This window comes from Lontra canadensis, unplaced genomic scaffold (genome assembly GCF_010015895.1).
Source record: "Lontra canadensis isolate GAN:19392208 unplaced genomic scaffold, GSC_riverotter_1.0 scaffold14, whole genome shotgun sequence".
In the NCBI taxonomy this organism is placed as follows: domain Eukaryota; kingdom Metazoa; phylum Chordata; class Mammalia; order Carnivora; family Mustelidae; genus Lontra; species Lontra canadensis.
Window position 1 is genome coordinate 27164114 of NW_022631008.1, and position 25700 is coordinate 27189813.

The window sequence follows — 25700 nt, forward strand, 5'->3', positions numbered from 1 at the left end:
GATCATGACCTGAGCCGAAGGCAGCGGCTTAACCCACTGAGCCACCCAGGTGCCCTCTCATGTGCTTTTTATGAAAGAGTCTGCTGTGCCTTCATCAAGTCACCTCACAGATGGAGTGCTGCCTGTTTCCCTTCCATTCTCAGAACTAGGGAAAGAGACAGTGCTGGACCCTCCCAGCCCTCAGAGCCTGCTGCACAGCCATGGTGGGGGGAGAGGGGGACTGGGGAAGAGATGGGCTTCTGTTCTAATGTAATGCAAGTGAGAAGATGTCATGTAACCATATTTCCAGCCTCTTCATCTCCTCTTCTGATTTCTAGCACATTGTGAATGTGAGAAAACTGAATCACTTTTCACAATCTGTGACAAGCAGAACATGGCATATACATAGTCTTAGGTTAGGTTTTGATTTCCATGCTAAACATAAAGCATGGCAGAAGAAAAAAATGGACAAATGTAAAAATTTATAGCAAGATCTGTCATATATTTGGTTAACATAAGAAATTATAGGAAAAACGGGAAAAAATAAATTGCTTATATTTTAGAGTTACATATAAACTGAGGCCACTGATAGGTCATTAGTGTCCTGAGAAGGCCCTAAAGAGTCCTTGTGTTGGAAAGCTGTTCCTTCTCTCTTGTCAATGCGTAAATTTCACCAGGTTTCTGTTTTGTTTTGTTTTTGTTTGTTAAAATATACTTTTGAATAACTTCAAAATTTAACTGTTATATGGATACTTGCTTATCCCTCAACTGCTTGGCTTAGTATCAAATTAAAGTTTGTTGAGGTTTGAGGAACCTAAATCAGCTGGTAAGTGTCCCATTGTGATTTTTATATCATTAAAAAGTAGGTTACTATGATAGAAGACGAAAGGAATAGAAATCTGAATTTGAAGAATCTTCCCTTAGGCTATACTTGGACATTGGCCTTCCGCCATATTTATCAGGTGGTTGTGACAGCTGGAGAGTGTTGTCTGATCCACTGCGAGTAACTTGTCTGCTGGTTTAACCTTATCTCCATGTTCTGGAGCGTCTTTTTGGAGAAGGCTTTGCAGACACTAGCTCCACAGATTATAGAGCATAAGAGGAAACAGGCCCGAGTTACATAATTGCACTGCAGGGCAGAGTCTCTAGCACCCAAAGAACATTTGAGGGCTGCACATCTCTTACGTATTAGCGCCCAGACTGCCCGTGCCACTGTCTGTTTTTCCTTGTGCTTTTCCTGCTTTCTGTTCCCATTACTTGTATCTAGCTTTCTACCTTCCTCTACCCATTGACAGCTCACCTGTAATCAGGACGTTTATATTTCCTTGTAACAAGTTGGAGAAAAGCTCATTTAATGGTAGGTGATGCCTACCATTTGGAGGCAGAATTGCAAACATGGACAGCTGCTGTGAGGTTATGCCATCTGGCTGTGTCTGCATCCGTGTCAAATGGAACGGATTCACTCCTGGAGTAGAGGGCGAGAGCAAGTGCAGCCTCCCGAGCTCCGAGCAGAGTTTCCGATTCTGCCCGGACGGTCCTCACACCCACACAAGGGTTTATTTTAAACTACCAATTGCTTTTAAACAGATGTAACATTTATTGACTTCCCATATTTTTATTAGCGCTCAGTTTACAAGAAGCTCCCACAAACGTTATCCTTCACTGGCGTCTCAGGGCCACGCTGTGAGATCTGTGTGATGCGAGGCTCCTACCTGGGGTCGTCGGGGCTTGAGCCTGGCTACTCTTAAGAGTGTGGCTTTTAAATAAAATATTTACATACCTGCAAAGATATAGCAGTAATTTAGGAGTCGAAAGGGATTATATGGGTGATTTAACTGCACTTCTTAAAATTAGACTAGTAAAGGAAGCAAGGAATGGAAGGGGTAAGTTGCTTGCCAGACATCACATAGTTAAAAAAGCAGCAGAACGAGCATAACATCTGCGAAGATCCATGGAAGATAAATGGAAGCTTATCGTAGCCTAAAATGTCAACATGTACATAGTAGAAACAGAATTTTTAGAGGAACGAAATAGTTTTCTCAGGTAATGTAACCCTAGTCAACTTCTAGGACTCCTTTCCCAGTCAGGGGTTGTGCCATTCTGACACATTCCAGTTCTTCAGACATGCCAATAGCAGTTATACTGGCTTTGTCCTCTTTCTTTTGTGAACCTGTTTAGAGCTCAGGGTCAAGGTTGTTGTGTCCCTGAGAATGCACGCCTCCTAGTAGGATCCTTGTAAGCCAAAGGTTGTTGTGTGTTGGGCCAGAACTGGGTTGCTGGGCTGATCTCTCCTGCTGCATTTATCACGGATCACGGTAAGGTTCTGACAGGGGAAAAGGGGTTGAGGTCCATTAAATATCCCCAGCCTTGGGCAGGATGGTTGCCGTGCTTTGGAAATATTTTACAATTGACTTATGATAGAATTGTATAGCCTGAAGAATTTCCCTATCAGTCTTACTTGCTCTATAATCAGAATAAACCCAAGATGGAGTTAACATTAAAATTTTTTTTTTAGTCTAGAGGCTAAACACTGGAGACTAAATACTAGGGGCTAACGGTTTCATTTTCTCCCTTCTTTTTCTTCTTGGTTTTGGTTTATTATCCTAGTTACATTGATTGTTACTTTGACATTTATTAGCTAATGCAGAATGTTATGGTACTTTGCAGAATAAAGCATAATCACATTGTTTTTTCACCAAATTTTCTATCTTAAGTACAGTTGACCCTTGAAAATGCGGGGGTTGGGGCACTGGACCTCCATGCAGTCAGAAGTCTGCAGATAACTTTTGACTTCTTCAAACTTAAATACTAATAGCCTACTGTTGACAGGAAGCCTTGCTGATAATAAATAGTTGGTTAAGACATATTTTGTATAATATATATATATATATATATATATATATATATATATATATATAAAATATACTGTATTCTTACAGTAAAGTTAGCTAGAGAAAATAAAATGTTAAGTTTAAAAGAGAGGGGCAGGGCACCCGGCTGGCTTAGTTGGTAGAGCATGTGACTTTTGATCTTGGGATTCTGAGTTCAAGCTGGGTATAGAGATTGTTGACGATAGAGATTGCTTAATAAATGGCAGTTTAAAAAACAGTATAAGAAAATACATTTACAGTACTCTACTGTATTCATTGAAAAAAAGTCTATTTATAAGTAGACCCACACAGTTCAAACCCATGTTGTTCAAGGGTCAAGTGTAATTTTTATTTTATTTTTTCTATTTTTCATATAAAAATAGACTTATAAATTCCTTTGACATGAGGATATTTCTTTGTATAGTGGATTAATTTAAATATCAGGATTCATCCATTGAGATTCACTGTGTTGCTTATATACACATGTATAACACCTACATACATGGCTTGGAGGTTTTTTTTGTTGTTATGTGGTCTGGAATTGTTTCATCCATTTATTTGTTCATTTCATTTCATTCATTTTTCTTTCCCAGCAAACTTCCAAAAAGGATATGAAAGTATTTATTTCACACAGACATCTTTTTAAATCTCTACACCCAATGTGGGGCTTGAACTCACAACCAGAAGATCGAGAGTCATATATTTTACCAACTGAGCCAGTCCAGGCACCCCACACACATAAACATTTATTATTATTATTATTATTAATTTAGGGTCAAGGTTATAATTTAGTGATTCATCAGTTCATATAGCACCTAGTACTCAATATATCTCCTTAATGCCCATCCCCCTACCCAACTCCCCTCCAGCAACCCTTAGTTGGTTTCATACATTTTTTAAAAGATTTTATTTTGAGAGAATGAGTGAGCATAGAGAGCATGAGTGGGGGTGGAGGGGCAGAGGAAGAAGGAGAAGCAGGCTGATATGAGGCTTAATGTGGGGACCCTGGGATCATGACCAGCTGAAGGCAGATGCTTAACCAACTGAGCCAACCGGGAGCCCCTGTTTCATACATTTTTTATTCAATTCTCCCAGCAACCTTCTATGAGGAAAGCAGCACTAATACTGAATAGATTAAGAACATTGAGGATTGGAGAGGTCTTATTTTGCTTGAGTGGTAGGGCTGTCACTAGAATTAGAATGGGTTATTCCCATTATTCTGATGGGTTTTTTTGTTGCATGTGTGTGTCTTCCTCTAATGATAACTCACTTGAACAGATTCGAGCATTCTTTCACTTGACAAATATTCACTGAGCACCTGCTGGGTGCCATTAGCATTGTAGGTGTAGGGATGCAGTGGTGAGAACAGATAACATCTTTGCTCTCACAGAGCCTGATAAACAAGTAAACCAGGTAGTTTTCAAACAGTGATACTTTCTTTGAAGAAAATAAAACGCAGTGGAAGGTGATGGTGGGAGGTCACTTCAGTTTGGGAAGTCAGGGACAACCTCTTTGAGGAGATGACAGTAAGTGTGCGGCCCTATTGGTGGAGGGCAGAATTAGAAATGTGGAAAATACTAAAAATAAGACTGCTTCCTATTGCCCTCGAGAGGCCTATGACAGAGAATCTCTCTCGTTTCTATCTATAAGACCAGCCAACAGTTGATGAATTTTTTTATCCAACTTATTTTTATCTGGTGTATTGGAATCTGCATGTTGAAAATTTAAAAATTCTTGGATCGAGCCCAAACATTGCCTTTTTTTTTTTCCAGATACTTTACTTACTAGTTACAGTTTCTAAAAATACACTGCTCTTCCTCCGTTCTCATGTGGTTATTACGTTAATGATTAGACCTCTCCTCTCCTTCACTTTACCCACTTTTTTCAGATTTTTTCCAGTAGTGCTTTTCTTGCTTTTCTAACCTTGCATTTATTTTCCTGCAGATCTCAACATCTGCTGCAATTTGACTACTCAGGTTAGTGAAAATTTGCCCATTTTGTGAGTTTTGTGCCACAGGCAGTAGTCACCAGTATTCTCCTACTTCAGATGAATAAGGATCCTTACTTCTGGCCACTTACAATTCAAAACGGTGGACGTTAAATAGCTACGGAACACTCATCAGAACAAGCTAGTTGGGGTTTTTTTGTTTTGTGAGGGTTTTTTTTTCCCTCTTTCAAAGTGTAATATACTGACGTAGAAACTTGATAGGATAGGACAGAATATATAAGAAGCCTAGAAAACTGATCATTTGCAGATAAGTAAGCTAAAACAGAGCTGCTGCTTTTAGTAAGGCAGTAAGTTGTCATGCATTCCAAATTGTATTTAGTTAGACAAAAATAAGTATTTGTAGAATTCAGCAGTAGCTTTCAGAAGTGATACATGGTTTATGCAGTCATGAAAATTATCCCCAGAATATAGGCTCCAAACTCCTAAGAGATTTTGAATTTATGGGAGAGAAAGAAATTGACAGACATCTTTTTAACTTCAATTGGAAACCAGCAATAGCATCTTTTTGTCAGGCTCTTAAACTCTATAATGAATTCAATGTAAGTATGGGAAAGGCTGGTGAAAACTGTGGCTTTTTCTACAAAATATATTGGGGGGTTTTGTGTGGGAATTGCCTTTACACCTCAGGAAATGGCAAAGAATAAAGGGGTAAAGTAGACTGGATGTATCAAAGGGCAGGGGCAGAGCCGCCTTTCCTTTGCTCCATCTCTAGCACCTGACCTGTGTGTGGCGCTCAAAATATTTTGGGGCCAGTTCACCCTGGGTTTGTGGATTGGCTGAATTGCTGAGATATGTGTTCTACTAATTTCTCTACTTGTGACTACTTCTCATTCTAATAGCACTTTATGTTCTTTAAGTTCTTTTTTCTTTTGATCTTCAGTGTAATAGACCTTGAAGGTGTAACAGTTTTCTCTCACTCTTACAGGGAAAGACATTAGTTGGTTTGGAGACTTTCTCTGGTCACACACACACACACAGTGTAAGGGTATGGTTAAATAATAGAAATAAAATACCTTGTCTAGTTTCAGTGTGGAGCAATTTAAAGATAGGGAAATCCAGTGGTAAGAGGTACATAGTGTTGAGCTGAGATGTACCTCCTATGCCTTGTCCCTTCTCCTAGCTGCTTGCAGAAGATTCAGATGACTGAGGATGACCACAGCCCAGCAACAGCTGGCCATGCCTCTCTTGACCCTTGCACCCATCTGTGGAGCTTAAAATATCACCATATATTGATGATTGAATTTATGAAACATTTTAATAGCCTCAACGTAAGTCAAGTGTGCCTGTGCTTACTTAATTGTGTCTCTATGTACATGAACACATGGTTTTCTTTTCTGTGTTTCTTACTCTTCAGGAGCCGCCTCAGGGACTTTCCACAGTTCGTTGCCAGGTGTTGCTTTGTTCCTGCGTTTCAGCTTGCAGGACACTGTATCCTGGGGTCAGGATTATTGATCCTAGTGTCCCTGTCCTCCCTCTTCCTTGTGAGGTGCTTTCTGAGCTCTGCAGCACGTTTACCTTCATAGCAACCCTGTCACGTATCTAGAGCAGTGTGTCAGGCCCAGGACCTCCTTTTCTCTCCTGAAATAAAATACCTGGGTCATGAAAGCTAACTGTATACATAATTTAATGAAAATAATGCCTTTATAGAAGGAGAAGAAATAAAATAAGTAATTTTTCATTAAATCACATGTATTTTAAAAGTTGATGTGGGGTGTTCCAGTCGGATGGGGGGCCACCAAATGTGGGGCATCCCAGTTGGGTGGGGGCTGGTGGCACAGGTGTGAAAGAATTCACCCAAAGCAGAACAAAGGAAATAGAAGGTTCCTGAATACACTGCAAGGGAGCAGCGGGCAGGACAGCAAAGGAGGGACTGTCTGTGATGAGGCAGTGGTGAGGAGCCAGAGTTATAAGGCAGAGTGAGGGAATATGGGAACATATGGAATTTTCCCTTTTTTGGTAATCTTAGGACTGTGCCTGGTTGTAATGGTCAGTGAGGGCCTATGGCTAGTTCAAAGTGGGTCACTTAATGAGCCTGTTTGAGTCAGCTCGGTGGTTGGTGGTCAGTGTGGGCCCTTTTGCCTTGCTTAGGTTTCTATTGCTCAACCCTGTCGCTTAAAAGTGGCCTCTGTATCCCCCTGCTGACAGAGCAACAATGACAGATCTTTGGCTTTTGGCAGGGAGTTCTCATCTTCAGGAGCTTCTCACTGCTGAATGAGGGGCATAGAGATGTCCTTAGCTATGGGTCAGTATTGGTCAGTTGGGAATTTATATGTAGGAATTATAAAAGACAGAGGCAGCCAAATCCAAGCTGAACAGCATGTATGAATGTCCCTGAGCAGAAAAGATCATCTGTCAGCTCAAAGTCATGACACTAAAGGAATCTTAACACTGGGTGGAGAGACATCAGAAAAGACATCAAAGTAATAGTAGTAGTAGTAGTAGTAGTAGTGATATTGTTATTATGGGAGAGAGAAGCCCAAATAAAAGACCTCTGATAGTTGATGAAAATCTTCCTCTAGTCCAGGAGTTTAACCTATTAAAGGAGAGAGGATCATTTAAAGCACCAATCTGAATATTCATGCCTTCTGGTAACCCTGTCGCATTTTCATGGTAATCTGGAGAATATACATAACATTTTGTTTTAATAGAGCATAGGTTTCTCCTTGAGCTGCAGCAGGATATCAAGGGCCATTTGGTTTCAGAGGGCCACGTTTCGAATTTGTGAGTTACTGCATGTTGGGCGTAGTTAAAGGTGGCCGTTCTATGCTTGGCTAAAGCCCTACTTGGAATTTTACATCAATAGAGGTGGCTCCTCGGACAAATACGGCTATAGGATAAAACCATCAAGAAGCTTTCTTTGAGGTCTAGGCTTAACAAATAGCCAAATATGAAGAATCACTGGCAAGTGGGAGCAGACTTGTCTGGGGATGTGGGCATCCCCATGGATATCATCCAATATAAGTGGATATATAAGGAAATATATAAGGAAAGTGGGGCCACTCATTATCTCCACAAGTCCCTAGTTAACTGCATGGAGTGGGATATACTTCAGCTTTTAAGGAGTGATTTTGTCCTCCCAGCCACACAGGATTGGTCAAAGTGATAGTTGAGTTATACAGTTGTTGGGGAATCCATCCCATTTTTCAGCTGTTCAAATAATCATATGCCCACTGGGTCCTTTATTATCCCCACCCACAGAATAACAAGCATGAAGATTGTCTGTCCATGAGCTGTTGTGGCAATTTCTCTGAAGTTTACCTCAGGTTGTCTAGACTAGGCAAACAACAAACATTTAAAGACAGTTAATTGGGGGTGCCTGGGTGGCTCAGTTGGTTAGGCAACTGATACTTGATTTCAGCTCAAGTCATGATCTCCGGGTTGTGAGACCAAGGCCCACATCGGACTCCATGCTGGGCATGGAGCCTGCTTTAGATTCTCTTTCTCCTTCCCTCTGCTCCCCCAATAAAAAAATAAAGACAGTTAATCGAAGCTAGAATCTAATCCATAAGGATGCATTACTGAAACATAATTTTTCTCTCTGAATTCACCCTTATTTCCAGATAGCTAAATCAAGACTAATTCATTTATTTGTTTGAAGTTTTATTTAAGTAATCTCTACACCCAGCATGGGGCTTGAACTTAAGACCACAAGATCGCATGCTCCAATAACTGAGCCAGCCAGACACCCTAAGACTAATTTGTTTGTAAAACAAGTCCAGTTTTAACTCACTTGGCCTAACTGGAAATATAAATCAAAACCACAATGAAATGCCACCTCACACTAGTCAGAATGGCTAAAATTAAGTCAGGAAGTAACAGATATTGGCAAGGATATAGAGAAAAGGGAACCCTCTTACACTGTTGTTGGGAATGCAAGCTGGTGCAGCCACTCTGGAATACAGTGTGGAGGTTCCTCAAAAAGTTGTAAGTAGAGCTGTCCTATGACACAGCAATTGTACTACTGGGTATTTACCCTAAAGATACAAATGTAGTGACCCAAAGGGGCACCTGCACCCCAATGTTTATAGCAGCAATGTCCACAAGAGCCAAATATAGAAAGAGTCCAAAAGTCCATCAACAAATGAATGGATAAAGAAGATGTGGTATATATATATTGGAATATTAGCCATGAAAAAATGAAATCTTGACATTTGCAACAACGTGTATAGAGCAGGAGGGTATTATGCTAAGCGAGATAAGTCCATCAGAGAGAGACAATTATATGATCTCACTGATATGTGGAACTTAAGAAACAAAACAGGATCATAAGGGAAGAGAGGAAAAAAATAAGATAAAATCAGAAAGGGAGACAAACCATAAGAGACTCTTAATCATAGGAAACAAACTGAGGGTTGCTGGAGAGGAGGTGGGGGCATGGGGTAACTGGGTGCTGGACATTAAGGAGGGCAGTGATGTAATGAGCACTGGGTATTATATAAGACTGATGAATCACTGACCTCTACCTCTGAAACTATTAATACATTATATGTTAATTCAATTTAAATTTAAAAAATTAGATACATACATACAAAAAACCCCCCAAACAAACATGGCCTAATTATTTATATAAACTCAGTAAGAATAGTGATTGATCAAATAGATCCTTTAAATCCAGTTTTGCTGGAACTTTTTATAAGGAATCTCTAGATTGAACTTATAATAGAATTTCTAGGCCAGAAGCCAAGCCAAATACGTGCTATTAGACATATGTGCCTGCAGTACCTGTAGATTTGGACAAATTCCTCTTCTTGAGGTTCCCAAAATATCCTGAGGTTCTTGCATCTGCCAGGAAGTGACATTCTTAACTCACCTGGTAAAGTTGCTGGGAACTCTGTAAGCAAGGTATCCAGCCAACATTTCCAATGGGCTTTATGGCTCCGTGGTGTCAGCCTTATTCCTTAAAGCTGTTTGGTCATATTGGAGGCTGTGCATGTCTCTCAAATGTGACATTCTAGTCAAAGCCTTGGTAAAATAACCAATGTTTCCAATGGTGTCCTGTTACAAGGAGAACAGATTCTTACCGATCTTATGCAAATAACTATAATTGCCATGAGAGGAAGAATACTGAGTGAGAATTTTGGAATTTCAGAAAGTTCAGGTGGGGAGAAAAAAGGTTTCCATTTGTTCACAAGGGGATGCTTTATCAAACCTCTGTAAGTCATATATATTTTAAGAGAAAATTTCCTTAATCTGGAAGAGCAAACATTAGAGAATCAGCAATGTTTTAAACAAGAGTCACTAAAACTATAATCATCTTCCTGAATTCACTTAGTCCCATGTGACTAATTCTTCTTCAGTTGGAATGCAGCTTTTTTTGGCTGGTTCTGGAAATTCTTACCCATTTTAATTTTATGATTTTAAAGACCTCAAAAACCTCTATTTGTCAAAAGTCTTTTTTATGAATCTCCTTGAAGACAAAACTCATTTTGCAAGAGCAACAGAACAACTATAAATTACCAAAAAAAAAAAAAAAACAAAAAAAAAACCACCCAAAAACCCACAAAACCCTCAGAAATGGACATGGTTGAAGATCTGATATGAGAGTTCATTATAATGCGGCAGACCAGGAAATCCAGTTATTTCTGTGACACCAGCATTTTAATAATTAGAATGTCAAGTGATGACCCTATACTAAAACATTTTGAAACTTCAGGGATTTCATATAATTTCTAAAATCTGGATTAAGTTAACATACTGAATAAACAAGCTCAGTCAAAAAGATTTCATTTAGAATTTGAATCTTGGGAATTTTGCCTAAAAAGAAACCTCAGTTATAAAGTACCTGCCTAAATAGCATTATTACAACACTTAAAACTTATTTACCCAAGGTGGCAATGAGAGATTCCAAAGGCAAAAAGAGGGTTACACAGTTGTTAGCCAAACTTAGCTCCTTTAATATTGAGAAGTTTTAGTTCTCTTAAGTAACCAAAGACCCAACAAAGACAAAACAGAAACTTTGGTTTTCTGGGCAGATACAGAGAAAACAAAAACAACCTCTTCCATTTTCTTTTTAAGAGCAGACTTAATCCAAGAAAACTGTCTTTTTAATTTTTTTAAAGATATTATATTTTTGATAGCACAAGTAGGGGGAGTGGGAGCAGAGAAGGAGAAGCAGACTCCCCACTGAGCAGGGATCCCAACGTGGGGCTCGATGCCAGGAGCCTGGGATCACAACCTGAGCTGAAGGCAAATGCTTAACCAACTGAGCCACCCAGGCGGCCCCAAAATTCTTTTAAAAAAATTGTTTTAGAGTTTGCACATGCATGTCGGGGCAGGGGTTGAGTAGAAGGGGTAGAGGGAGGGAGAGAGAGAAAAGCAGACTCCCCACTGAGTGAGGAGCATGACGTGGGGCTCCATCTCACAACCCTGAGACCATGACCTAGTCAAAATCAAGAGTTGAATGCTTAACCAACTCAGCCCCCCAGGTGTCCCAAAATTCTTTACTAAAGCTTTCCCTTCATAGGACATTCTTCCAATAAGGCACAAAGCATGTTTTCCTGCAGACCCAGGTATCTTTAGTTTCTCTGCAATGAGAAGCCAAAAGCATAAACCTGTATTTAGTAATCAATACTTTAATATTTTATTTTATTTGGAAATGACGTCACTGTCCAATGATTTCATTTCAAGCAAAACTTGAAAGTTTCAGGTTACCACAGACTTTGAAAGCTATACACAGGGTCAGATGGGCCATGAAACTGAGCAAGATAAATTCTACAGTTTTTGTGGAGGTCAGGATTTTGGGGACAATGCCGTGAAGCCTTGTGCCTACGAGACCTCCGACCATTTGGAAGTGTTCCAGCAAAAGAGGCCAAGTTAGAAAATAGTATTATAAGAAAGGGTTCTGTGGAGGAGCCATACCTCTTGATCTTGATCTGTACTGAGGCCAGGAAATGTTATGTAAAAAGACGAAATGTTTTTCCTCAGGCTTTGGGGGTCAAATTTGTAATTTGTTCCAGTATTTTTTTTTCCTCCCAGAAGTATGCTTTCTTTTTCTTTATGTTTAATTTTTAATTTTTTAAATTAACATAAAGTGTATTATTTGTTTCAGGGGTATAGGTCTGTAGATTTGTTCCAGTGTTAAAGAATACAGCCCAAGAATGAGTCCAAAGGAATAGGGGAGGCTTGTCCCAGAGTGGGAAAGACTGCCGCCAATTTCCAAAGAGCTGTCCCACCAAAAGGAATGAAACTGACTTCTTTCTTTTTTTTTTTTTTTAAAGATTTTATTTATTTATTTGACACAAAGAGAAAGATCACAAGTAGGTGGAGAGAGGGGGAAGCAGGCTCCCTCCTGGGGCTCGATCCCAGGACCCTGACCATGACCTGAGCTGAAGGCAGAGGTTTAACCCTCTGAGCCACTCAGGTGCCCCAAAACTCTGACTTCTGGTCGCAGTTTCAGTCAGGGCTTCCCACTGACCTGAAAAATATGGGACCTTATGCAGGGCAACTGACCCTTCTGGGGCAACCCACCAAGGAGAGGGTCACGGGCGAATGGCAATTGCAATCCTTGCCGGGGTGTCCCCTGCAACAGGGAAAGCCGGACACATGGTTGGCAGGGTTGGAAAAAGAAGGGAGAGAACTCACCCCTCAGATGTGTGGAAATGTGTTTTCCTATAGGTCAAGACGGCAGCTGGATCTGCCAGAACAAAGGGAAAAAGGGAAGCAAGGTAGCTGAGAGTCAACCAGTCTCAAGAAAGGGTCCCAATGGAGTCTCTAAGGTGTGCCCCTTCACCCTAGATGAGCTGTAGATGGAGTGGGAGGGGAGCAGGAAGGGGACCTTCACCCGCACAGGCATGGGCAGTCCAACCTGTTTGCCCTCAGACCTTCAGACTGCAACAGGGAGCCATTTTGGTCAGAGACATTCAGTTGTCTGGGGAGTACTAGGGTTGGTTGCCAAAGGGCTGAAAAGAAAAAGGAGAGGGAGGGGAGGATCCCTCACCCTTTCAGGCAAGGATGGTCTGGCATGTTCCCCATGGGGCTTCAGATCCTCACCAAAGAGTAAGTTTGGTCAGAGGTTACGAGAGTCAGGTCCATTGAGGGAAAGTCCTAAAAAGTTCCTGGAGAATCTGGAGAGAGTCCAGAGCTGACAGAGGGTCTCCATACTGGCCACCAAATGTGGGGCATTCCAGCTGGGTGGGGGCTGGTGGCACTGGTGTGAGAGAATTCACCCAAGACAGAACAAAGGGGATAGAAATTTGTTGAATACAGTGCAAGGGAGGAGTGGGCAGGACAGCAAAGGAGGGACTGTCTTCCGACAAGGTGGTGGTGGTGCACCAGTTATAGGGTAGAGTGAAGGATTGTGGGAACTTAGTTTCCTTTCTTTGGTAATCTTGCTTGTGCTTGGTTGTAATGGTCAGTTAGGGCCTAATGGCTGTTTCAAGGTGGTTCACTTAATGAGCTTGTTTGGGTCAGCTCGGTGGTCGGTGGTCACTGTGAACCCTTTTGCCTTGCTCAGGTTTCCATTGCTCAAGCCTGTTGCCTAAAAGCAGCCTCTAGCGTTAATGCTTGGGCTACATGCTACAACATGGAAGAAACTTGAAGACATTATGCTGAGTGAAATAAGCCATAGAAGGTCAAATACCGAGGTACCCAGAGTAGTCACATTCATAGAAACAAGGTAGAATGGTGGTTGCCAGGGATTTGGGGAAATTTCATGGAAACAGTGTTTCAGTCTGGGAAAATGAGAATGTTCTGGGGATGGATGGTGGTGATGGCGGCACAGGGTAAGTGTATTTAATGCCACAGCAACTATACACTTAAAAAAATGGTTAAATATAAAACCACTTTGGAAGACAACTGGATATTTTCCTAAAAAGTTAAATTTACAGATAAAATATGACCCAGCCATTCAACCCCTAAGTGTTTACCCAAAAGAAATGAAAGTGTTGGTCCAGACAAAGACTTACACATGTATGTTCATAGCAACTTTATGTGTAGTAGCCAAAACCTGGAAACAACCCAAATATCCACTACTAGGTGAATAGATAAACAAACTGTGGCTTCTTTGCTTGATGGAATACTACTCAGCAATGAAATGAACCACTGATAAATGCAAATACATGGGTGAATCTTGAAATAATTATATTGAATTAAAGATGTTAAAAAAAGGTTAAAATGGTAAATACTAGGTGATATAAGTTTTATTTTAAAAATTTTAAAAAGGTAATACTTGGGCACAATCTTATTAGGAAGATTAAAATGCCTTCCACAAATTTCCAAAACACCCCTGAGGGGATGTTACTGGCCAAATTGTGAATGCACAATTTGTGCAGTATTGGTTTCAGATCAGGAAACTGATGTCCAAGATCTGAAAATCAGTAAGGGATAGAGCTTATAATTCAGCTCCAAAGATTTTTTCCGCCCTGCTATGCCTGGGCCTTCCAACTCTCAATCACAAAAGTTTTCTCTCTGCTGTGCTGGCATCCTTAATCTAGACCACTCAGGCTTTCCATTTTCTTATCTGTCCTCTTCTAGCAGTGTGGTCTTTTTCTTCCTGAAACTTTAAAACCACAAAGCAGAACTGCACATAGTTAAAATAATTTCTTAGGAAAGGGTAATAAAGAAAAGAAAAGAAAAAGCTGGGGGTAGGCAATCTCAGAAATATATGGAAATGACATTAGTGGAAGGAAAAGTGATCTAGGCCCAATTCTAACCATTTTTCACCATCATTCAGATAAAAAAAAATTTTTTTTAACTTGATGTGATACTAGGGAGTTGGTTAGCAATTAGATAATTCTTAGAATTGATAGAGAAGACTCATCACTGTATGCCTTTACAAAGCCGGGAGGAGTGGGGCACCTCCCCTTTTCTAAACACTCGCAAACATGGAAACCCATGATATCTCAGAAGAGCTTTCATCACAGACAGGAACCCACGCCTGCAGGGCTGCTGTGGCTGGGTTGTATTTTCAGAGTGCTCTTTGAAGTATTAGTCACGCAGGCGGGTTTTGGACTGGGGCTGAGCCCTCTGCAGCCATGTAACCAGAGGGCAGATGGTCTAACTCCTTCACAGGCAGACACTCTTGTTTTTGTTTTTGTTTTTAACAAGAGGGATGGGCAGAGGCAGAGGGAGAGAATCCCAAGTAGGCTCCACACCTAGTATGGAGGGCTTGAGCTTGACCCCGAGATCATGACCTGAACTGAAATCAAGAATCAGGCCTGACCCCCAGACAGACACTGTCGTAATTCTCAGTGCACTGTGTTCATCCAAATTAGCAGGGAACCAAGGGTCTGAGAGAGCACAGAGTCTGTGCCAGGAATGAGATGCCAAGGAGACTGTTTTGAATCAAATTTAGGTTTAGGTGGAATTAATAAATGTAAATAAACTCAACAGATTAAATATCTTTCATTGCTCAGGAAGGACCAGAACAGTTTTTGATAATTTGTGAGATATCTGGCATAGAAATTGTCAGGGTCACTAAACTTCAAGTTACTCCAAAACCCTAGCGATTTATTTTCTCTTTGAAGTTGAAGTCCATCTCCTAAAATTCAGGATTATTTGAACTGGCATCAAAATCCAAAACTGGATTTGGCTGATCATTCCTTAGAACATTTTGCCAAATCTAGAGCCGATCTAATGAATGCTGTGTCAAGGATGGACTATTTATGTTTTTTGTTTTTGCATTTTTTTTTTTTAATCTCAGGGAAATTTTTTTTTTTAAAGGCAAAATAAGTGCTTTGAAGAAATTTTAGAATGAGAAGATGTTTTTAAAATCAGATCGGGGTGGGGGGCGCCTGGGTGGCTCAGTGGGTTAAAGCCTCTGCCTTTGGCTCAGGTCATGATCCCAGGATCCTGGGATCGAGCCCCGCATCGGGCTCTCTGCTCAGCAGGGAGCCTGCTTCCTTCTCTCTCTCTCTCTGCCTGCCTCTCTGCCTACTTGTGATCTCTGTCTGTCAGATAAAATAAATAAAATCTTTAAAAAAAAAATCAGATCAGGGTTTTTTGAGCCATCAGCCATTTTTCTTCCTTCTGAACTCTTCTGTGTCTTGGTGCTTCTTTTGCTCCTTGGTGGCTGTTAAGTAACCGTCACTCAGAAACTCTTCCTCTATTTTCTCAGTCCTGACCTTTACGTATCTTAGCAGTGCCACCTGTGATTACTGACACCACAGAAGCCCATTGTGATGAAATGGAAAGACGGGCTGTTTAAGAAAACCAACGGAGCCCACTCCCTGTGCCTCCGGAAATCCTGTCAGGCCAAAGGTCTGCTCCTGACCTTGACAGCTGCTGAGGAGGCAGTTGGTACCTGCTCCGCAGGTGTGGTGCTGACAGAAACATCTTGGTAGGAAGAGACACTGGGATGCCTGAAGATGGCAGTTCGTAAAAATGTTGGTAGGCAAAGAATTGTGTGTTTGTGTGAATCGTACTTCAAGCAGATCTTAGCGCTGTTTTATTCTCAAAGCACAGTTGATCAAATTTAACAAGCTAAAACAACATTTGAGGCTGATCTAATCAAGGAATATCTTTTAATAACCATCAGTTGTATTTCAATATTATCTTGAGATAAAGGACTTAATTTTATGTTTCCGAGTCTGTGAGTTTAGTTTTTTTCCACCTTTGATCACGTCAGTGGGCTTGCTGGTGCACAGTGCACATGTAAAAAAAAAACTTTCTAAGCGAATGCCCCACTTGTTTTAATTTACTTCCTTTTCTTAGCAGAAACAGAGTTAGAGAAAACACAGTTGCTTAAAAAAGACAGGGGGAAAAAAAAACAGACCAAACCCTATTTCCTATTCAGATTTCTATTCATCTTACTGTGAAGTCAAAGGGTAGTGTAAAGTTTTGATTTGCAACAAATTCTAAGATTATCCATTAACTCCTCTAGCAGGCTTTCTGCTCCCTTTCTAATTTTTAAAGGGGACAGGCTCTTTTCTTTGAGTTTGTCTTTAAAGAAGTATATTTTCAGCAGACCGGTCTCTTAGAGGGATGGAATAGCTTTTCAGAGGTGTCAGAAACTAAATTGCATGCAAGTGACAGGCACCAGGCAGAAGCTGCTCGTCTCTGGGGAGAAGAGCAAGTGGCTAGAAGCACTTTGAACTCCGAATCCTTGTTGGAAAGTAGGGAGCTGCAGAAATCGTTGTTATAAAACCCCTGAAAATATTGTGTAGCGTTAATGCCCCATTTTTGGGTGTAGCACGTACCATAAGAGAGGCAGGTTTCTTCTAGGGACAGAATGAGTGCCTGTTGTCCAGTTTGCTGTTGTGGATGTGAAGAAGAAGGGCAGAAGTTCAGGGAGTCCGAATCCTCCCAGGCAAGGACAGATAAGGCTGTGTTACCAGAATCTGCTTGTCTCTCAAAGGCCACAGTAACTGCAACAACCTCGGGTGACAAATACTGTTGCTTTTTCCTGGTGAGTTCTGCAGAGGCAGCCGAAGCTCTGGTAGCACCCGAGCCGGCCGTGCTCTGTTGGGGCGGTTTCTGTCTTGCTTTCCCGGCCTCCCGACATTACTGCCTTTGGGTTTTTTTTTTTAGCACTCTGAACTTGACTCAGCAGCTGTTACCGCACGTCCAGCATCAGAAATAGTTATCTTGAAGTGTCCCCTAGTTCCTCTTCTTTAACTGTTCCCCAAAGATACACAGTCCAACCTCTATGTACAAAAGTTTGATCATCTTCTTTATGTAATAAGTTACATAATGTTAAATAGAAGACATTAAGCAAAGGTCACCCATCCCCTTAAAAAGTTGGAGACAAGGACAGTTGAGGCTAAAGACCATTATGGTATTGGCCAAGTCACACACTTCCAGAAAACAGCAGTAGGTTATTATCAGACCTTTTTTTTTTTTTTTTAGATTTTATTTATTTATTTGACAGACAGAGATCACAGGTAGGCAGAGAGGCAGGCAGAGAGAGGAAGAAGCAGGCTCCCCGCTGAGCAGAGAGCCCGATGCGGGACTCGATACCAGGACCCTGGGATTATGACCTGAGTTGAAGGCAGAGACTTTAACCCACTGAGCCACCCAGGTGCCTCTAATTATCAGACCTTTTTGATCAATGACTTCCTTGCTTTGCTGGTATGTACCACCACTGGGTTTTGAGGGTTTCTGCAAATAAGGTGCTGTAGGGTTCCCTCCTATTGGGTATTCTGTTGTGCAACTATTTGTCCAGGAGAGGCTTGAGTTTCTACCGCACTTAACGTCAGCTTTATTGGAGCTGGTTTTATACTATGGCCACCCATTTAGTTTCCTTCATGGTTGACTAAAAGCCAGAGGACTCAGCCTGGATTCTTCCTGGAAGAACACTAGGTCTGATGTCTCCCTGTTTCTGGCGCCATGGCTCCTCCGCAGGAGGGGAGAGAAGCCAACCCAGCAAGATGACTTTCTTGGGCTCCTTCCCCAGCCTCTCAAAAAGGAATCTGCCTCTGGGCTCCAGTGAGGGGAGAAGGACCCATCCCTTCAGCTGGCTGGTCAGAAACATGTCATCTGCAGATATAGGTTGAATCACCATTTACTTGAAGTAGGAATGGTTGGGAGGAAGGGAAAACTGTGAACTACTTTGTCATTTTTTTCTTTCTTTCACCCATGGGGTAGAATGAGCAGATATTTAGGGATATGAGTTCTTGGTTACTTTGGGTAACAAAACAGTAAATAGGGTTTCACACAATCCAAAAATAGCTTTTATGGTTAACAAAAGTTCTTGCTCAAATGATGAAAAATGTTTCAGGAGTGGAGAGCATTCAAAGTGTCAGCGAGGTTTTGGTCATCTGTGAGAGGAGTAAACACGTGTTTGGGGACAGAAATAAAAGACTGACTCCTGCGTGGAGGGCACGCACACATTCAGATAAAGTCTGCTTGAAACAGCTGCGCTACAGAATGGTGGTCTTCCTTTTGCACTAGTGGATCTGTTTTAAGCTCTGTATTTAGATTAGGGGTGTCTGGGTGGCTCAGTCAGTTGACTGGTCCTGTTCATGATCTCATGGTCCCGCGATCAAGCCCTGCCTTGGGCTCTGCACTCAGTGGGGATTCTGCTTGAGTGTCTCTCTCTCTCCCTCTCTTTCTCTCTCTCTAAAATAAATCTTTAAGAAAATGCTTGTTAAAAAAAAGTGAGATTTAAGGGGCACCTGGTGGCTCAGTCAGTTGAGCCTCTGACTCTTGATTTGGGTTTAGGTCAAGATCTCAGAGTCGTGGGATCGAACTCCATGCTGTGCTCTACGTGGAACCTGCTTAGGATTTTCTCTCTCTCTCTCTCCCTCTCTCTCTCTTGCTCTTGCTCTCTACCTCTTCCCCTCGCCCTGCTCACCCCCTCCCTCAACAAAAAAAAGGTTAAAATAAGTTAGATCAAATATGGAAACATCTGTCCAATATTTTCATGTTCTTATCCATGTAACTCGTTATTAGACATATCAGTTTTGCCCAGTATTCATGCTTTCTGCTACAGTGCATGCCCTTCTCCAGAGGTTGAGACGTAGGCAGAGACTCATAAAATAGTCTGCGGCAATCATGGGAAGCCCAGGCTGTAAGGAGAAAACACCAGATCTTCTGGGTACTGGTACCTCAGTGAGGAAGGATCTCTCGGACCCAGAGATCCAGCATCCCTAGATTCCGTTCTCCAGGCCCTCAAATTCCCTCACTTACTGACCACAGAAACTTTTTTAGCTTGCAGATTTTGGCTGCTGGTGAGGAGGAGGTATTAGAAGCTGAAGTTCTTGTTTTATTTTAACAGCAACAATAGCAATAAATTTCAATGAAATAACAATGAAATAATAATTCAATGAAATAAGTTTCCACTTAAACGTAGTTTGAATTTACCAAACTTACCGACTTTCAAAAGGCCCCAGATATTTCACCTTAGTATTCCATTTAGGATTATAAAGTAGGGCCAGGGGAGAAACAAAGCACTAATAAAAGATGATAGCACTTTGGCAGGCAGGTGTTCTTAGTTTTATCAAAAGAATGGCTAGTGAATTTAGTTTTCTTGAATACTGAAGAATGTCTTTTAAAAAGTTATAATAGATCCTTTGGGTACTTACTGAAGTAGATTAATACATTAAGTCTGGATTCTAATTCCAAAATAATGCTGGTGAATACACATAATTATATCCCACCTGCCTTAAGTCAGGGTATTTATTTTCTTCAGAATGAGCTGGAATCCATCTTTCCACTTTGTCTAACTAATTTCACTTCATGGGGGGTGATAAGGGCCCAGAGAAATAAGCCAGTTAGAGGTTACCTTTATCAACAGCTCTCTCCTCTGTGCAGCCACAAGTGGATTTCTTAGACCAGCACCATTCAATAGAAATGCAATGCAAGCTGCGTATGTAATTTATAATTTTCTAGTTTCCAAATCTTAAAAAATTATATGAAGGTAGTAACTAAGACAGGCAAAATATTTCAGCTTGGAGTCAGTTTTTAAATTATTGAGGTATTTTACATGCTTTCTTTTCAGTAAGTCTTCCAAATTGGTCGTGTGTTTTGTACTTACTAGCTCCATTTTCGGGGCTCAGTAGTCCCCACATGGCTAGCAGCTACCATATCGGGCAGCACAGTGTTAGCGCGCCGGGTACAGGGAGGCAGCTGGAGAGGAGGCTGTGGCAGCAAAGCAGGAAGGCTTTCATCTATCCAACCAGGAGTCGGAGCTTTACCCTGAAGACTGTGGGAGCCAGCAAAGGATCTTAGGCCGAGAAGTGTTTTAATCTTGAACTTAATCTGGTGGTCTTAGAGCAGAGAGATTCAGGAGTGGGTCCTCAAGCCAGAAGCATGCTCGAAGGCTGTTGTTTGTCTAAGTGAGGAGTGATAGGAACCTAAACTGTGGCACCCCTCTCTCGGGTCCCCTCCCTCTCAGGAGCTTTGTACTATCACTTTACCATTCCTCAATTTAAAAAAATAAATAAAAAATAACAAAAAGGAACCTAAACTAAAGTGTGTCTGAGAAGGGTAGGAGGCAAAATCGTCAGAATTTAGGGGTGACTCCTGGATCTTAGGGGATGGAGAGGGAGTAATCTAGGATGGTCATTCAGTTTCTCCCTGTGGTTATTGGGACAACAGTACTAGTGTTGCCAGAAACGGAGGGAGGCCAGGTTGGGAGGGGGAGAGGAGTTCAGAATGGGGCTTGCTGACTTTGTGGTGTCTTTGGAACAGGCAGGTGGATAAGGTCTAGTTTGACATGTAAGAGTTTACACAAGAGAATATGTAGCTTTAGAAGCTAGAAAGGCTGGGTAGGAACATTCAGTACTTAAGGTGCCAATGAAAACATTAGGCAGTAACAAGAAGTGGATGTCAGAGGTGATCGAGGACAGCTTTATAGAAAAGGTGGGATTTGAGCAGAGTCTTAAAGAATGGGTGGGATTCAGAAAGTCAGATGACATAAGAGGTAGCAGAAATATAGAGAGGTAAGGAAAGTACGAGACGTGTTTAAGCGACGCTGAATAAACCTGTCCTGCTGGGCACATGGGATTCGGGCTAAGATCAAAGCCAGCCTAATGCAGTTTGCAGACATGTTCTGTTTGGCTTGGGGTTGGATCCTGACGGATTCTAAATTTAAGGTAGGTGCCAACATTTCAACAAAAAATTTCTGACTTTCTTTTAAAATAAAAGGGGGCTGGGAGATAGACTTGGCAACGTGGTGGTCCTGTATAGAAATAATCAACTCCCTCTCTCTGACAAGCCTGTTTCACTCCTTAATGCTACTTGCCTGAGACCTGTAGACATTTGCATTTTCTGCTTTTCAGTGGAGGGTCAGTAGGTAATAAGGGCACAAAGATAGACTGGTGAGAGGTTATGAAGGGCTTTTAATACCAAAGTAAAGAATACAAACATAGGCAGTGGGCAACTGATGTATGAGGGATTGGTGAGATTATTCTGGACCAATGTGAAAATGCAAAAGTTGGGGACGGGAGTTACCAGTTTTGAAAAGGAAAAGGCAGGTGCACTGGTGTTGGCCTCTCCAAGTGGGCATAAAAATACAAAATGGAAGTCTCTTAAGGGGATGGCATTCATTCATCCCTGAAGGCTACTGGGACCACCTGGAAACACTGGGCCGTTGAACTTGCTGGGGTAATTTGCTTTGCAGGCTTCTGGAATTCAGGCCAAAGTTTGGTGTAGGGAACAGTAAGTCTGATTGTTTCAAACAATTGTTTGGATTTGTGAAAACATCTCTGTGGTTTCAGAGAAAGCAGTAGGAGGACAGACATGCTTTTTCTCCTGTGAGCACAGATGCTCATTGAGAGAATGGAAGTGCTAAGAGAGGGTGACACTTTGGGGCTGTGGAGCAGAGCTTATGCTGGTTGGTGCTGAGTTGCGTGTTTTGTCACCCAAGACAGCACGTGCCTGGTCACACTGCCTTTTAAAACATGGTCAGGGCGTCTGGGTGGCTCTGCTTTGCTCCCTCTCTGTCAAACAAATAAATAAATCTTAAAAAAAAAAAAAAAACACATTGTCAAGTGGCCATTTCATAGTCACTGTTCTAGGCACACTGTCAATTAAGGGAAAGGGTCCTTTTAAAAAACCCTAAAATTAATATCTTTTTTTTTTTTAAAGAATTTATTTGAGAGAGAGAGACAGAGATAGCAAGAGAGGGTACAAGCTAGAAGGAGGGGGAAAGCAGGCTCCTACTGAGCAGAGAGCCCGATGTGGGGCTCGATCCCAGGACCCTGGGATCATGACCTGAGCCGAAGGCAGACGCTTGACCCACTGAGCCACCCAGGTGCCCCCTAAAATTAATATCTTATCATTATTAACTGTGTCAGGCACTATTCTAAGTTCTTTACATAGATACTTTATTTTAATCCTCAAAACCACCCTCCTGAGGTTTGTTGCTATCTCCATATTATAGACAAGGTAATTGAGGACCTGGAGGTTAAGAACTTATTCAGAGTCACTAGGCTGATAAGGCATGGACCCTAGACTTGAACCCAAACAGTCTTTCTAAGAGGGTTTTCTCCTAACCGCTGTGTTCAACTGCTTCTGTGTCTCTGTTCTGATGCTGCACGGACAGGCAGATTGTCAGCCAGGGACCCTTAACGCTTTTATCCTGGAAGCTCCAGGACAGCTTATTTCAGGGGTGGCCATTTGGTTCAGGTTCTCCGAGAAGATGTGAAACTGCCTTAAACTGCCTTTAAGGAGAGCAGATGATGGCGTCCTTAGGTGACCCTGACAGAGCAAGGATGTCCAGCATGTTCAAAGTCTGTTCTCTTCCGTGAGCTAATGGCTCAGTGTTAACTTAGAAGATGCGTATTGGGGGGGCGCCCGGGTGGCTCAGTGGGTTAAAGCCTCTGCCTTCGGCTCAGGTCATGATCCCGGGGTCCTGGGATCGAGCCCTGCATCGGGCTCTCTGCTAGGCAGGGAGCCTGCTCCCCCCCTCTCTCTGCCTGCCTCTCTGCCTACTTGTGATCTCTGTCAAATAAATAAATAAAATCTCTAAAAAAAAAAAAAGAAAGAAAACAATGCATGTTGGTAACCCATTTTTGAATAAAGCCCTCTCGTGAGGTTTCTTGTTTCTTTTATGCAAGCTAAATCACATTAGCCTTGTCTTCCTATGTTCTGATGAAAAATTAGCACAGAAGAAATTTTATGAATATTTGGATTTGGAAGGGGGTGAGAGTCTGTAACATTGTGGAGACACAAAGGCATTTTGTGTCAAAACTTGCCAATTTTTCCTACCATATTTAGTGTCGCTTTTTTCTCTTTGGCCCACAGATGAAATATGTGAATGAGAGATTTCAAGATGGAAAAAACAAAGAGGTGGTTCTCATGTGCATCGGCATCACCTCAGGAGTCGGACGGCTGCTCTTCGGCCGGATTGCAGATTATGTGCCCGGTGTGAAGAAGGTGTATCTTCAGGTACTTTCTTAAGCCGCTTTGCCCCCAGCAAAATTATCTTTATCCCCTCATGTCTCGTTATACATATTTATTTACTTAAATTCTTCTGTAAAAATGACAGCTTTTTTCTGGAACCTAACTTCTTTTTTTTTTTTTTTAAGATTTTATTTATTTATTTGAAAGAGATCACAAGTAGGCAAGAGAGGCAGGCAGAGACGGGGTGGGGAGGTGGGAGGCGGGCTCCCTGCTGAGCCAAGAGCCTGATGTGGGGCTCGATCCCAGGACCCTGAGATCATGACCTGAGGTGAAGGCAGAGGCTTGAACCCATGAGCCACCCAGGCGCCCTCTGGAACCTAACTTCTACCAGCAGTTTTTCAGAGGGCAAAATCGCTAATGAGTTTTGGGTTTTCAACATGGGACACTGACGATCAAACAACAATCTTATTTGTTTTGTCACAGAACTCTACCAAATCCAAGTGGTTTTTGCCCATTACTTTTTCTAAGAAGAATGTTTTATTTTTGGCACAGTTCTCATAGTCATGTGCCGTTTGCAATATTTTGTGAAATTCAGGGGTGTGTATTTCTTTTGAACTTCTTTATTGCACGTTGCCTCCTGGGCGTCGAAGGGTGTGCACAAAACTAATGCTAATTCCAAGATCATACTGACACTCATTTGACAAGTGCTTAAATGACTCCTCCACTCTGGACACTGTGCTAAATGCTGCAGAAGAAGCATGAAACAGGACCTGGGCCCTCAGTTAGTAGCTAATGGTCTCGTGGGGAGACAGATAAAACAGTGTTAAGGCGCAGTAGAATAGTGACTATTCCAGAAGGTGCTGTGGAAACATGGGCACGGGACATCTGAGTTGCTAGCGAGGGTTCCTGGCTGGTGGGGTGTTCCGACGTGAGTGGCAGTCAGATAGATAAGGCAGAGAAGTGCGTTCTAAGCAGACAAAATCCCGTGGGCAGACAGGTGGAGGTGTGACACGGTATATTATGTCTGGGAAGCTGAGTGAAAGGGGAGATAAAGGGGATAAAGGGAGCATGTAGACGGGCTAAAGGGAGACGCAGGAGGCAGGTGAGGAAGAGGATGACCACTGTCCAGACATCTCCCAGGAGCCATGAGAGGGTTTTAACCAAGGAAGCGACATGGCATGAGTTGTAGTTTATTAAGCTTAATCCAGTGAAGAGTGGAATGAAGTGGAGGTGGGTCAGGAGTTCTGACAGCCCCGGAAGGCTGTCGGTCATATAGCTGCCTTTCTGTGACGTGGCCCGAAAAGGCAGGCCACAGAGATAGAAAGCGGATTCGTGGTTGCTGGGGCTGGGGTAGGAGGCACTGGGGAGTAAGTGCTACAGGGTATGGGGACGCTTTCTGGAGTGATAGAAATATTCTAAAATTAGGCAGTGGTGATGGTGGTACAACTTTGTTAACTAAAACCCACACAGTATTGACTTTAAAGGGGCGAATTTTATGGTAGGTGAATTTATTATCTCAATAAGGCTGTTTAAAAAAAGTGGAGGCAGAGGGACTGGCTGGAGACTATTGAAGTCGTCAAGGCAGGAGGAGCCAAGGCAGAAGCATTGCAATAAAGCGTTGTGAAACCGGGACCCTGGGGGTGATGGAGCCCCCTCCGTGGGGTCTGAGGTTTGTGGTTCTAGTCACAGACTGGATGGTTGTGCTGCTTCATTAAGATCAATGATTCAGTAACAGAGTAAGATGCTGAGTTCATTTTTGCCATTTTAAATTTGTGCTGTTTGTGGGAAGGCTGGGTTTGGAGCTCCTGAGAGAGTCAAGAGACCTGTGGGACTTCGGCATTTGCGGGCTATATGCGGGAGTGGTGGCCGGGGTGTGCAGCCGGGAGTGAAAGGAGTGGCCAGATTGGTGGGAAAGAAGCAGGGCTCAGAGTGTTTTCAAGACAGGAGTGTTCAGCAGTGTCAGCAGCTAGTGAGAGCTAAAAACCTAGAAGGTTTTTGGCACCTTGGGTGGCTCAGTTGGTTAGGCAACTGCCTTCAGCTCAGGTCATGGTCCCAGAGTCCTGGAATCGAGTCCTGCCTCGGACTCCCAGCTCCATGGGGAGTCTGCTTCTCCCTCTGAC

The 25700-nt window shown here is 42.2% G+C and overlaps 1 protein-coding gene across 2 annotated transcripts in view; it reads left to right on the forward strand.

Moving 5' to 3' along the window:
- SLC16A10 (solute carrier family 16 member 10) overlaps positions 1-25700 on the forward strand; it is a 116414-nt gene that overhangs the window by 78533 nt on the left and 12181 nt on the right. Inside the window, exons 2-3 of one of the 2 annotated variants that reach the window (XM_032858327.1) lie at positions 4794-4825; positions 23482-23625. In XM_032858327.1, the coding sequence (XP_032714218.1) occupies positions 4794-4825; positions 23482-23625 (176 nt within the window). The remainder of the gene's footprint in view (positions 1-4793; positions 4826-23481; positions 23626-25700) is intronic. The other variant, XM_032858325.1, reaches the window with a different exon arrangement.